The 14,198-nt window shown below is 44.3% G+C and overlaps 2 protein-coding genes across 6 annotated transcripts in view; one reads left to right on the top strand and one right to left on the bottom strand.

Moving 5' to 3' along the window:
• Positions 1-7,940, top strand: part of LOC136423105 (chymotrypsinogen A-like) — a 38,184-nt gene extending 30,244 nt beyond the window's left edge. The window contains exons 2-9 of one of the 2 annotated variants that reach the window (XM_066411127.1): positions 1,364-1,513; positions 2,203-2,421; positions 3,204-3,380; positions 4,150-4,277; positions 4,765-4,844; positions 5,465-5,733; positions 6,851-6,990; positions 7,557-7,940. In XM_066411127.1, the coding sequence (XP_066267224.1) occupies positions 1,468-1,513; positions 2,203-2,421; positions 3,204-3,380; positions 4,150-4,277; positions 4,765-4,844; positions 5,465-5,733; positions 6,851-6,990; positions 7,557-7,718 (1,221 nt within the window). In that variant the 5' untranslated portion in view covers positions 1,364-1,467 and the 3' untranslated portion in view covers positions 7,719-7,940. Of the gene's footprint in view, positions 1-1,363; positions 1,514-2,202; positions 2,422-3,203; positions 3,381-4,149; positions 4,278-4,764; positions 4,845-5,464; positions 5,734-6,850; positions 6,991-7,394; positions 7,527-7,556 lie in introns of those variants that run through there. The other variant, XM_066411128.1, reaches the window with a different exon arrangement.
• Positions 7,941-8,424: 484 nt separating this feature from the next.
• LOC136423190 (3 beta-hydroxysteroid dehydrogenase type 7-like) lies at positions 8,425-13,809 on the bottom strand. 4 transcript variants are annotated; one of them, XM_066411257.1, is made up of 4 exons: positions 13,551-13,809; positions 10,855-10,999; positions 10,125-10,277; positions 8,425-9,289 (listed from the first exon to the last, which is right to left on the bottom strand). In XM_066411257.1, the coding sequence occupies exons 2-4, from the start codon at positions 10,997-10,999 to the stop codon at positions 8,526-8,528; spliced, it is 1,062 nt and encodes a 353-aa protein (XP_066267354.1). In that variant the 5' UTR covers positions 13,551-13,809; the 3' UTR covers positions 8,425-8,525. The 4 variants fall into 4 exon arrangements, with proteins under 4 accessions (XP_066267354.1, XP_066267355.1, XP_066267357.1 ...); XM_066411258.1 differs by lacking the exon at positions 13,551-13,809 and adding an exon at positions 12,741-12,977; XM_066411260.1 differs by lacking the exon at positions 13,551-13,809 and adding an exon at positions 12,120-12,230.
• Positions 13,810-14,198: the final 389 nt, after the last annotated feature.

The following is a 14,198-nucleotide window of genomic DNA, read 5'->3' on the forward strand; positions in this document are numbered from 1 at the left end:
TTGTGTATCAAGTCGTCTTGAAACGTAAAACTCAGATATGTTATCTCCCAGCAGATCTAACGAGGGCAAAGATCTCGACCGTATCCAACTGGCAAAATGAGTTTTTACATAGCCACCCAAGATATGAAAACTCCTGCCAGTTGGATACGGTCGTTGTCACCGTTAGATCTGCTTGGAGATTATCAGATATGTACGTGGCTGACGACTTTATACTTCATGTTCATATGTTTATACTTTATATACGTTAAGTTGAAAATTGACAGAAGGCACTGGAGTAGCAAAAATTAAGTCATGTACAAGTCTTTTTCTCTAACAATCGAACATGATCACTATTGTGAGCACTTGGAAAATGAATTGAAGGTTCTGAAAAAGGACCCACTTATCTTTAGAATACTGTAAAATAAAATATCCTTAAAATACATTCTTCATATCGCCATGTGACATGTGACGTAAAGCAAGCACCATGAGATCGCCCACTTACAACTTGAGACTCTTCAACTGTGAGACGAGCAGATGGAAAAGTGGACGTTATCAGAACGTGCTGCCGGTATTGCGGCCATTTTCTTGCGAATACAACATCCGGAGGGTCCATTGAACATCTTGTAAAATAATCTCGAAGTCTGGTTGTTCAAGATACCGGAACAAGTGTCTTTTTCTCCTGTTTCTAGAAGTTTATTTGTATGATTGCCACGCAAAGTTCTCGCGTCTAGATACGTACGTTTTCGAAAAAAAAAATGCTACATGGCAATGTTGCATTCGTGGATCCATAACTGTTTTTGGATACTCAACCCATACTACACACTAGGAAGAGAGGCCTAGTCTTTTGAAGAGGGTAGTTATAAACATGCTCTATATTCACCACATCGTAGTAAGGGGCTTGCACGTCGGACTATTTATGTATTTACAATGTGTGTGTTATTTCTGATAAGAAAACACTCAAGCAAATCCGTTGTGTGTCGTAAAGTACAAGTGAACCACCGAGGTACACAATGACATATTACAATGAGAAACACATAGCCCAAAAGTCACGAAAAAATGAGTCATGAAAATAATGCAAATATCTGGCTTATATGACACCAGCCACCTTACACGCACACTGACTATATATTGTATATGTGTATCAATGACGCTCTCTGTCTGGATACGTGTTTACCCCCTACTTAAGTACCCTAGTTAAGATAACAATGTGTTCAAACCTTTATGGCAGGAAAGCGCCATTGTTAGCAGCACTTATACAGGCAATTTCCAACCACTCGAAACTTCAGGACTTACCGTTCAGCGAGATGTCTATCAGATCGATACATCTCTAGTGTGTTTGATATCTACTCGACCATCTGCCATTTTTCCTACTCACAATGTTTAGATAAGGTGAAAAAACTGTATAAAAATGGTGCTACGTGACTTCATCTTCACTCCGAACTCCTGGTTGCCTGACTGACTGACTACCTGATCGACATTGTCTTCGAGATGCTGCGACTTCTTTGCTGTCTTGTGTTGGTGTCTTACACCGCGGGTACGTAGTCATTTCTTTCTTATCATAGCCTTGAATCTGTCTAAGACTTCATGCAAGGTTTTCCCTCAAGTTGAAATATTGCTACTATAAAGAACTTTTATGGCGCCATTTACGTCAAGGTTGCCTTCGATGGCAATGTTGAATTATAACCGGATCGTGAATTTGACAAGATGTGGGGAAATTATTGAAGTAAATCATGATATACATAACGAGTGGACTGGTGAAATTTCAATTGGCAAGGGCAGAAGTCTGTTAGTGCAAGAACGTTCAACTCAATCGGCATGCATGCTTTTTGTATCACCTTATCTCTACCAAAGGAACCAGAGATGTGCTGACTTTCTAAAAGCTTCTATGTTTTAGCCTGGCTACTATCCTCTGTAGTAACCGCTGGCTCAATCTTTTCGCTTCCTTGTTACCTTTGGCTGACCAAGCAAAAAGATTGAGCCAGCGGTTACGTCGAAGGATGACATCCAGGCTATTTAGCCTGAGTACCAGCCTCCGTAGTGACCGCTGGCTAAACAAAAATCGTTGTTACCAAGTTTTTTTAGCCAGCGGTCACTGCGGACGCTAGTACTCAGGCTACTAAGTTTCCTAATCGATCTTACCAAAGTCAAACCCTAAGCATGAAGTGAGACTGGCGTGCATGGTTGTTAGAGAATGCTCTCGGTAAATATTTGTTCTACTTTCAGCCCAAAGCTGTGGCGGAACTTTCAGCGGTTCCAGCGGCACAGTGGCCTCCCCCAGCCACCCGAACAGCTACGCCAACGACCTAGACTGTGAGTACGTCTTCCCCGCTAACGGACAGCTGCTGCAGATCACCTTCAACAGCTTCCAATTGGAGGCGGCCAGCTCCTGGACCGGCAGCTGCTACGACTCCGTTACCGTGTTCGATGGAGGCAACCGCATTGGTACGTATCATTAGGCAGTAGCGTTAGTGCTAGCGGTATTTGAATGTCCAACATCTCTATTCTCCAAGTAGAGGTTTCGTTTCGGGGGGGGGGGGGGGGGGTGCTAGAATTTAACGTCTTCTAGACTGTTTCTAGACGTTTCGGCGTCACAAGAGGACGCCTAACTCCACTCGGCGACTAAATCTAACCCTAGTTCTAATTCTAACTCAACCAATTCTAACCCTAACCTTTAAGCCTAGCCATAACCCGAATCGTCCTGGCCCTAGTGCTGAATCGTCCTTATTGGCTAGGGGCCGAACTTTCCAAATGCCCAAATGTCCTGATATCCGGGGTTCGAAAACAGAGACCGATTAGTGTGCGGGCTTGCTGCCATCCTGTTTTTCAGTTACCTTTATCAGATGCCACACTTAGCTATAGATTTAGACTTTTAATGATAAATTCGTGTTACGATAGAGTACTGGATTACCTATATCCATCTGAAGTACAGCAAGTAGGTACCCATCTGAGTAATGAGGCTTTTGCAGTGCCTTTAACGTGCTCGAAGCACTCCTCGATTACGTGTACCCCATTTTACCTCCCTTCCGAAAGACGGCGCAGCTCCAACCATGATGCCCTTCCCTAGCTTCGAACCGGGGTCTCCCAGTTACCAACTAAATGGATCTATGGAGCTCAACTGTGAGGCTGCTACCAGTTGAGCTGCAGTGACATCCATGTTACAACTGAACTTCACATTGCCCTCGTTAAAAAATGGTAAAATAATTGACTTTTCTTTTTTGCTTTAGGAGAGTATTGTGGTTCCGACAACCCGGGAACCATCACCACCCGTTCGGACGTTAGCATTGTCTTCACGTCGGACTACAGCGTCGTTGGTGCCGGTTTCTCCGCTTCCTACAGCCGCGGGGGCGCCATAGTCACCACCACCACCCTCCCTCCCCCCACCTACGCCCCAATTGTCCCTGGTGAGTTTACTTCGTTCATTACTAGACGGGAATTTCTGTTAAGGTCATGTTGATATGATTAGATGGATGACATCCTCTGGGAACCCCAAAACTGATGCGAGCGTACGAATAAAAAAAGTATGGCACCAAAGAAAAAGTTACTTAATATGAAAACCTAGTGGTCAGGAAGGTTGAACAAATGACTTAACGCACCGGGTATAATATACCAAAAATTGATTCTTCATTTTTGTTCGTTCCCATCTTTTCCTTTGACTTTGGAATTGATTTTGGCATCCTTCGACATTAGTACCCATTTTCCGATATTTCCTTTTAACAATTTATGGCGTATATTTGTTCATTTTTCAACTGCTTTGTACGATTTACAGTACGGTTGAAAAGGTTTTTTTTTTAGGGAAACGGGCGAAAATTGATGCGTGCGCGGATACCATCCATATAATCAAATCAACATGGCCTTATCAGATGTCTCCATCGTTTATCTATACAGTGGAATCCTCTTATAGACATAACTGATTTGTCAGTGTATTCCATGCAATAATAAGGAGTAGTCAATTAACCCTAGAGGACAAAATGAGCAGCACTTAGGGCCTAGGGGGAGGGGGCTGTAGTGGTTACCAGGATGGCACTTGAAGGAAACACACACATGCAATTAACCGTAATGCAAATAGCTTGAATCTACTGTACTTCGGACATGTACATTTTGCTCATCAGACGACAAATCATTGCAAATCCGTCCGTCGTCCATGACCTATCTGACCGTACCTCACTGCAGGCTCGTGCGGAACACCTGCCATCCAGCCCCGCAGCTCGGAGATGCTGAGGTACGATCAGGCCCAGAGCCGCATCGTCAATGGAGACGACGCCACCCCCCACAGCTGGCCCTGGCAGGTGTCTCTTCAGGTGAGAAATATGATTTGAAAATAAAGCAAATATGATGTGAAAATGAAGGAAATATGATGAGCATATGGAGTAGGACCCATATTTGAGGGATGTGTCATAGGACACTATCGAGCGAAGAAGTATTGTCTTGTGATATTGGTGTGCTACGATTCTCTTATTCTAAATCCTCAATAATTAGCTTTCTAAACTTAGAAACGTGAAAATGCAGTGTATAGAACATGTACTTGAGGGATGTGGCATAGGACACTATCGAAGGAAAGAAGTATTCTCTTGTGGTATTGGAATGTCTTCGATTTTCTAATTCTAACTCCTCAATTATGAATAACTTTGTTAACTTACAAAGAACGTTGAATACAACCAAATGGTGACCAGAAAGAGATAAGAAAATCATATCTGCAGTACCCTTTCGTGGTATACGCTAGTTTAAGGGGGTACAGTATTGATTCTACTGTCAATGACTTACAATTTGTCGAATCATTTTTTCCAGACATCCACAGGCTGGCACTACTGCGGTGGTTCTATTGTGAACAACGAGTGGGTCGTCACTGCAGCTCACTGTGATCCCACGTAAGTCCCTTTCTGTCATGTGTACATGTAGTCTGAAGATTATCAACGTGCTGTAGTCTGTGCGTAGGCTCTGTGGTGTGTGGCCTCAGTGTATATGGTCAGCACCACTGTGCACTGGCTAGTGTCGCAGCAATTTGGCTAGCCTACTTTGCAGGACTTTTAGGAGCGCTGATTTTCAACATATTGGGCAGGTTCTAAAGCCGGGGAGAGTCTTTCTGAGCCTCTAAAATGCCTGGAAAGGAGGCTAAAATTTGGCTATCCAGTGTCCTGGCCTCGCCGTTTGGCTCAGTCACCAAATGGCAATAGGACTCAAGTTCTAAATCAACATGCTGCCTAAGACTTAAGGGAATACAAATCTAGTAGTCTCGATCCTACAGCACGAAAAAGTAGAGACCGATAGAAGTGGTCGATTCAGTTCCTCCAACGACTTATGATTATGTCTCGATCATGAGAGTGGATTTTTTAAATATCAGATTGCCAATGGTCGTCCTTTTTGTCCATCTAAGCCGTTCTTCTTACAAAAGTTAGTCAACCCAGCTTCATCACGAGAAGGCTAGACGTGTATAAACCGGTGCTGTCTGCTTCTTAGTTCAATAAGTACATATCAACGTCTTTTGCAGCATTTCCTCTGACTACGTCATCCTGGGAGAGCACAACAAGGGCGGCGGCTCCGAGTCCATCCAGCGCCTGCGCATTGCCACCAAGATCTGCCACCCTCAGTACAGCTCCAACATCATCGACTACGACATTTGCCTGCTGAAGCTGGCCACCCCCGCCGTGATGAGTGACAAGGTCCACCCCGTCTGTCTGGGAAACTACGGCGATGAGGGCTCCTTCCCGGCTGGGATGAGCTGCTACACTTCTGGCTGGGGAAAGACATCTGCCTCTTGTAAGTTGTCCCTATGACGTGCTCATTTTTTCACCTATAGCTAAAAACGTAAAAGGGACTGAGTCTATCATTCGTCAGACTGCAGGGGTAGAAGAAACGTTCTCAAATAGACCTGATAATGACTAGGAAATGTTGTGAATTAGACCCAATAAAAGAGAAGGGATCCAAGTGTAAGGGACAGTGTAAGGGATCAGCATTGCCCAAATCATGGCCCTGTACCTGTGTGGACATCAATCTATCCAACCTAAAACTGGTTGGTTGCAGCGGTGAGATTGCGTAAGGAGTGTAGTGATAAAACATATGTTCTATAGACCTTATAGTGAACAGGACGCCATGTGTTGTGAATTAGACCCGAATCCAGGAAGGAATCCACGTGTCTTTTGATCAGTCTTGCCCAAGTCACGGCTCTATGTAGACATCAATCTATCCAACCTAAAACTGGTGGCAGCGGTGGGATTGCGCGAGGAGTGTAATGATGTAATACATGTGTTCTCAGTTAGACCTGATAGTAAATAGGACGTCATGTGTTGTGAATTAGGCCCGATGAAAGGGGCGGAATCCACGGGTCCCTTGATCAACCTAACACTGGTGGCAGCGGTGGGATTGCGCGAGTTGTGTAGGTTAGAACCTGTGTTCTCAGTTAGAGCCGAGTGAGTTAGACCAGACTGTTAAAGGGGCAGAAATCCATGTGTCCCTTATCAGTCATGCCCAAGTCATGGCTCTGTGTGGACATCAATCTATCCACCCTAAAACTGGTGGCAGCGGTGGGATTGCGTGAAGAGTGTAGTGCACAGGTGTGTAGTGATAAAACATGTGTTCTCAGTTAGACCTTATAGTAAATAGGAAGTCATGTGTTGTGACCCGATGAAACGGATGGAATCCACATGTCCCTTGATCAACATAACACTAGCGGCAGCGGTGGGATTGCGCGAGTTGTGTAGGTAGAGCCTGTGTTCTCAGTTAGACCTGATAGTGAGTAGAACATATGCTGTGAATTAGACCAGATTATTTATTCAAGGGGAAGGAACACACGTGTCCCTTTATCAGCCTTACCCAAGTCACGGCTCTGTGTGGACATCAATCTATCTAACGATTATACCTCCCCCTGTTCCCCCAGCCTCCAACACCCCTGACATCCTGCAGCAGGCAATGATCCCCCTCATCAGCACCTCTCAGTGCCAGTCTGCCTGGGGAAGTGTCAACACCATCACTGACCGCATGATCTGCGCAGGAGCCGATGGCGCCACCTCGTGCATGGTGAGTCTGAAGCATTGTACCTTTTCTATATGATGAGGGCATCATTTAATATGCAAATAAGACAGTCTCATGAACATGCAAATGATATTGGTTGCGTCACAAATATCTCAAATCAGTAGATTTTTTTAAAGATTGCTGATGTTTCAATGAATGCATAAACCCTAGCTTGGACTCGACCGTAGATACCTATACGGCAGCTGAACAGTGGGCTGTAGTCATCCTACGAACATCTCGCTTCACCTACTTAAAAAATGGTCAACTCACCTGCAGATGAAGACAACAATCATTAACAACAATCAGCAAGAGCAATATCTAACGTTAACCGTTCGGTATACCACACAGCACAGTCCCTAGACCCTGTTTCAATTGATTTCTAACGCTTCCCTTTATTTTGTGTACCCCAGGGTGACTCCGGCGGCCCGCTGGTGTGTCAGAAGGACGGCGCCTGGAACCTGGTGGGAGTTGTGTCCTGGGGAAGCTCCCAGTGTACCACACGGCATCGTACTTGTCCCTAGACCCTGATTCAACCGATTTCTAACGTTTTCCTTTATTTTGTATGGCCCCAGGGTGACTCCGGCGGCCCGCTGGTGTGTCAGAAGGACGGTGCCTGGAACCTGGTGGGAGTTGTGTCCTGGGGAAGCTCCCAGTGCAGCACCTCCACCCCTGCCGTGTACGCTCGCGTCACCAACCTCCGACAGTGGCTGGACACCACCATGGCCCGCAACTAAGCCGCGACTCACGCCCGGCGTTCCCTCTCAACAACATACCCAATTGCCGCTGGTTAAATCCTTAAAATCGGTTACCAATTAAGCAAGTATAAGGAGGGATTGAGGGAACCCAGTGAGCGATTGTCTAGAAGGCAATTCTCCTTTAGCATCAATACGCACAAAGAGCCGTGTTGACAACATCGGTTCATCAACTATACGCACAATAAATATTCAAAGACATGATTTCATCGTTCGTCTCTTTATTGTTTGTTCCAAATTACCATGTCTAGGAAAGTGATAATAACAACCGGTACTGTTGTAAAAGGGACATCCAGTGTATAAAACCCTGTGAAAGCTACAGTTAACTACCAGAAGTATATACTGATGGCACTACAACGCCAACCCCACTTCTGACACCATAATACTAACATCTTGTAGGTTGACCCCATAGTTAACAGACTGACAGTTTTATACAGCACACATGTATATGGGGATGACTATACTCTTATCGATAAGTGTAGTGGGCTCTTTAATGTGGTCAAGGTTTGGCTACCCTCTAGCACGATTACTCCACTTACGTCCCATACAAGAGGACATCCCTAACCGATGCTGGGTACTCATTTTCACCTGAGTCGAGTGAGGTGGAATGATGACCATGTGGTTAGAGCTGTCGACTCAGAACCTAAAGATTCTTAGATCAAATCTCTAGCAAGTCCCAATGTTGTGTCGTTGGGAAAAGCGTTTTACAACATTGGGACCTGCTAGGGATCCGAACGAAGAACCTTTAGATTCTGAGTCAACAGCACCAAGCACATGGCCACCATGCACTTATACAGCCAGGTGTTTTTCAATCCACCTTGCCGTTCTCTGTCTACTTTGCTCCCATGTATATATAGGCGAGTATCCAAGATCCCTTCTAGCTTTTGTACAGCTCAAGTAGAACGTTGTATTACAGGCTAGCAGTGTAGCCCTACTCAGAGGAGGGACAAAGTTGCAAAAGGGTTTCAAAAGAAAGCGGAGTGACCCGAAAATGCCGGCTATGAAGTAGAGAAGCCAAGGTGGAAGGATCATTCTTTCGTGGATTTTGACATCTAGGGATAAGTACTCAAAGAAATCTTGGTAATTAGTGATAGGTGTGTCGTCGTGAATATTATACACGCGACCACAGGCGATGCCGTCGGGAGAAGCTAACTTCTCCGCCGCCTGGATGTGAGCAAGAGCCACGTTGCCCACGTACGCTTGACGAGCTTTTGCGTCAGGCGAGGAGACCCTAGTTCCAAGCTTAGCAACTTTGATGAAAGAAAGATCGAGCGTACTCCCCTCCCCATAAATGTGCGGGGGTCGCAGTGCGCATGTGCGAAGTTTCCCGCCATCTTTGGTCGTCCTGCCGTTGAACTCTAGCACCAGACTTTCGGCCGCCATCTTGGACCTCCCGTAGGCTGAGGGAAGATGGGTGCGATCGTAGGGTGACTCTTCGTCGCCGTCTTCGAGTGGATCTCCTCGCCAGTTGGGCCCGAAGGCATCTACACTGCTTGTGTAGACGAAGCATCTGACATCTGAAGCTAGGCAACAGTTGAGAAGGTTCTGTGTTCCTAAAGAGATACAAAGGAGAAAAAGTGGTTAGTGGAAAAGACATCGTTGTAACGTTACTATACTAACGTTACCATCTGAAGAGAAAATCAGTGCACATTCTAAGGCGGGGGTATCCCCTCTTTTTACCATAAGGAGTTTCATAATATCTTACTGGCGAAAATATGGGATAAAACCATCACAATACCACTATCCTGACTATTCAGTTTGTCCCGGATTTAATGCTACTACACAATTCAGTACTAAATAATAGGTAAAAATAATCAAGTCTCTAATATCCGTAACGCTAAAGCTGTCGACAATGTACATTATATTTTCGGCAGTTTACTTTTTCATTGTAATTTTGACATGCAGTGAATCGGCAGGAAGACCTAAGGCAACGCTGATTTGATCATATGAATGACATGTGTACATCCGTGCACGTGTCAATTTTGGCCAGTTTCCAGAAAAAAGTTTGCTACCTACCATACCGTGAGAAACTGCAAAAATGATATACATTGTATGTCGTATAGTGGAAAAATTATCGGATAACGGATACTGATGTCGAGGAATGACAAAGTTGATTCCAAAGGCAAAGAAGATGCGAAAGGGCGAAAAGAAAGAAATATAAGTGTTCAGTCATGATCAGTTGTTTAACCTTTCTGACCGCTTCGATTTCATATTGAAGTCAACCTTTTTTCGCCTTATCTTTCTTTTTCTTCGCGTGCTCACATCAGTTTTAGAGTGCCCAGATGATGTAATCCATATAATCGAATCAATATGGCCTGAGGTACGAGCTACAGCATTCAGACTACATCTCACACTTCACCAAAATTTAATTGATTGACAGCTCGTTACCTCTGACGTTGACATCCCATAATTCCTCTTCAGTGAACGTGCCGTCGGGAACGTCGATCAGAGAGGCTGCGTGTATGATGACGTCAGCGCCCGAGCAGAATTCTGACATTTTTTCTTTGCTTCGGATGTCTGCTTCGTAGACGCGGAGCTTGTCTTTTGATATGCATGTGAGAAGAATGCAAAATTAACCATGCTTTATAATATTTGTAACATTAAAGAAAAGGCACACTTTAATTCGGTGTTATAGCATTTGCATATGAGTAATATGCAATATAGATATGTTTTTGATATTTGTACAATAAACACACTCGTACACACTAAAGTGTGTAGCATTATGCTGTGTATTTGACGTTGTCTATTATCATTTCCGTTCAGTCACGTGTTAAATCTATGCACTGAGGCCTATTGTTTTTCTTTTAATACTAAGCAGTGCAAAACTTATAAACTAATAAGTTTTGATATCAATTTTATCGATTATATTAATCATTATCATGATGATGATGATTGTTTTTCTTTCAATATAAAGTAGTGCAAAACCTATAAACTAACAAATTTTGATATCATCGATTATAATAATGACAATGATAGTATTTATAATAGTGATGGCCATGGTGATGATAAATGATGATGATAGTGATGATAACTATGATGATAGCGATAATAATGATTATGAATATTCTATGATAATCGTCTTAAGATTTCTTACAGCTCATTTGTATTGTTTGCTTACCATCAAGAGTCACATATTCTGTGACTGTTTTGTCCACCACCCGAAGTTCCCGGATGTGTTCATCCCTCTCCAAGAGCATGCGCACTAGATGCGACCCAAGGAAGCCGCACCCGCCAGTGATGACGTAGGTCATGTCTGATGGCATCTGTTGATCCAGTCAGAAGAAAAAGAGAACAACAGGTCAAGCACTTGTTGATATCTGGATAAAAGTTGTATCTCTCGCAAAGGAATTTGTGTTTTCAATAGCGTCTTCATAAAACCTTTGCTATGTTTTAGTGTAGATTCTTTGATTGTTTGATTGTTTGTTAATTGTTGTTTATCCGTTTTTGTTTGCCTAAAGGAACTGGTAGATTGTCATTAGACTTGATATGTGGTACTAGTAATATAAGGCCTTGGACAGATCTGGAAGAGCTGGATTTTTTGTATACTATAGATTTGGGGCGCCTAGCGACGTTTGTTTGAACTGCAGGATTTTGTATCCCTTGTTCTGAGCACACTATAACACCGGTTACGTCACACAGAGGGCGGGCACACTCGACGTCCGCGCGGACGAACTCGACCCGGCACTCGTAGACATATTCAACGACCGAACGGACGTTGACATGTGGGGTAACCGATCCAGCCAGTTGTCGCGCTATTTCCAATGATATTAGCGTCTCAGTGAGTAGTAGGTCGTAATATCCAAGCAGATCTATCGGTGCACATGGCAAGGCAGTATCAAAAGGCCCAAACAGCACCAAAAAGCCACCCAAGATCTGGCATCACTCAAACTGAGAGAAGCATTTCTTTAAAAAAAATGATGTGGTACTGGTTGGCCCTTGCCACCGATAGATTTGATTGGAGATAAACAGGGCATGTACCTATGAAACGTCGATCCGATCAGCAAGGTACTGCAAATGCAGAAATGTTCGCGGTGGTTTTGTGTACGCGGTTTTCGCGGTGAACTTTCAGCGCGAACTTAAAGCCACCGCGAAACCTTTGCCCACCTGTGACTGTAGCACTGCTATCGTTTCAAACGCGAACTTAAAACCACCGTGAACACTCCATCATTCGTTCCTCCCTATCGCGAAATAAAAACCACGCGAACTTAAATGCATTTACAGTATATTGCGTGATATCAAGACATGACGGTATAAACTTTGGTCTTCAAATTGTCTTGAGGTACTCTGTCACCTGATAAGATAGGTTAGATCACGTCATCGTTACACACTAACCATGTACATGTAGGACGCTAGACGAGAAATCTGTATCGGTGGCCGACTTACCGTTTACAGCCTTACAGGCACTCCGCCATTCACTAGTACTGGACGCAACACGGGGATATTCGTTAGTATCCCACCGGTCGCTACCCACCGGTAACGTTACCGCTTTACTTCTGATATGTCCGCGCGAGCTCGGCTGAGACGACCTCTCGGGCGCCTAGTTCGACCGGGCGGGCGTCGAGATCGTCTACCCGATACATGACGTAAGCTGTATCCCGTGATTTTCTTTGAAACCAAGGGAGTGTTTGTGACTTGTATTATCTATTATGTATTATGGCATTACATACAAAAAATCGACAACAAGGGGGTCCAAACCGTCTACAGTACTCTCCTTCCCAAGAGGTATCTACCACACAATCAGGACCATAGCATGTTCAGAACACGTGATATAAAAAAATGTTCCGCTCCAGTACCATAGAAAGTCGCTAGGGAGCCTAAAATCTATTCATTTCGAGGTCCCACCAAGACATACCCACATACAAAATATCAAAACAATCCACAGTTGAATAAAACAGAAAGAAAGACATAACAATCCACCCAGACAGACACACACACACGGACGCTGACGAAACCTTCTCGGCGAAGGTAAAAAAAACACAAAAGCAAATTAAAGAACCTACGAACCTGAGATATAACCCCGTTGCCAAAGGCGTTAATACAACAACAACAGATAGTCTTCACACAACTTTTCTTACTGAATGACGTAACACAGCTCCCGAACTTCGGTCCCTGTGTGTGCCGTACCTCTAGGAAATCTACCCGGTACCTGTTTGAAACGGACTATGAGCTCGAAGGTTCCAAAAATCACGAGACCTTGGGTCAGTTCTTTTATTTCCACCTCGACCCTTCGAACCTTATTTTCCCCAGCTCTCATGTGTAACTGATACCCGTAACCCCCCCCCCCCAAGCCTGTTCTACATATGGGGTAGAGTTTCATTTCAACACTTATGTAACGTTACGTCATACAGAATCATTCATTATTATGTAACGCGTTGCATCATCTCGACCTTTATCTTTCCGCTTTGATTGACCTTCAGTACAAGTCGGCTTTTATTTCGGCGAGTCTGGCACTGCGCCTAAGTTTCTCTTACAAAATCTGCTTGGATTTTAGCTTAGCTCTGCACCCTCTTAGCTTGTCATGTTTTCTAAGCCTCCACCAGGCCTTCAAATGGGGGGTCTATAGATTGTAGAATTTGGAAAAAAATGGCCAGGAAAGAAGATTAAGAAACCCAATGGCGACCCGATTAACTATTCTGGCAAACTACTCTCCCTATAACCAACGTAGTTAGTCTGGTAGAGACTACGTTTGTTTTTTCGTAGATTCCATACATACAGAGAAGACCTATCTTGAAGTTTTATGGTCTGCTTGTAAGTTGTTGTGGTGTGTACGTCATTGGCGCTAGAAATAAAATAAAAATGATCAAACAAACTCACGTTTTAGTCTCCGGCGTGCACCTATCGTGAGAGGTCCTAACGTTAGGACATGTACTGACGAGTCACTGGCGCGATTTGTTTAAGTAGCCGTGAAGAGGTTGTTGTTTACCAGTGCAGTGACGTCAGCCTACGTGTTGTATTACATGTAGTCTAGTTGCTTAACCTTGAAGAGATTATCTCTCAAGGACAATATGGCCGAAATTGTTTAACAGTTGATATGGCGACAGGGAGCTCGTTCAAAGGTGAATACACGTTGGACGTGGAAATAGAGAGACGAAGCCCGACGGTTGCATGTGGCTGAATGAAATTGGACTTGCGCTCGCTACTGGAAATGATGTAATACAGTCTTTCGTATTGGACGGAGGTCCTGTGTTCAAAGAAAGCCACACTTCTAGCACGTTTAAGAAGCCGCCATTCTCATCTCCGGTGTGAGTGGATAGGGATTGCGGAAAAAGCTGGCCCTGTCTACCTGGCCTGTCTACCCTGGCTACCTACCTTTCTTGGACCCCAAGGGTATGCATGGGGGTTAGGCCTTTAATGGAATTTCCTTAAAGAAAAACTGGGTCAATACATTTCCAGATGTGTGTGAGCTGGATGGAAGATAATGCCTATTGGTGTTTTGTTGGGGCGGGTGTGTGGGTGAAGCTG

Source organism: Branchiostoma lanceolatum, chromosome 17, assembly GCF_035083965.1.
Source record: "Branchiostoma lanceolatum isolate klBraLanc5 chromosome 17, klBraLanc5.hap2, whole genome shotgun sequence".
NCBI classification, from domain to species: domain Eukaryota; kingdom Metazoa; phylum Chordata; class Leptocardii; order Amphioxiformes; family Branchiostomatidae; genus Branchiostoma; species Branchiostoma lanceolatum.

Coding starts and splice junctions, on each gene's coding strand:
- LOC136423190 (XM_066411256.1), bottom strand. Junction 10,278..10,854: donor AGAATATGTGACTCTTGATG/GTAAGCAAACAA, acceptor GCATATCAAAAG/ACAAGCTCCGCGTCTACGAA. Junction 9,290..10,124: donor ATGGGATGTCAACGTCAGAG/GTAACGAGCTGT, acceptor GTATCTCTTTAG/GAACACAGAACCTTCTCAAC.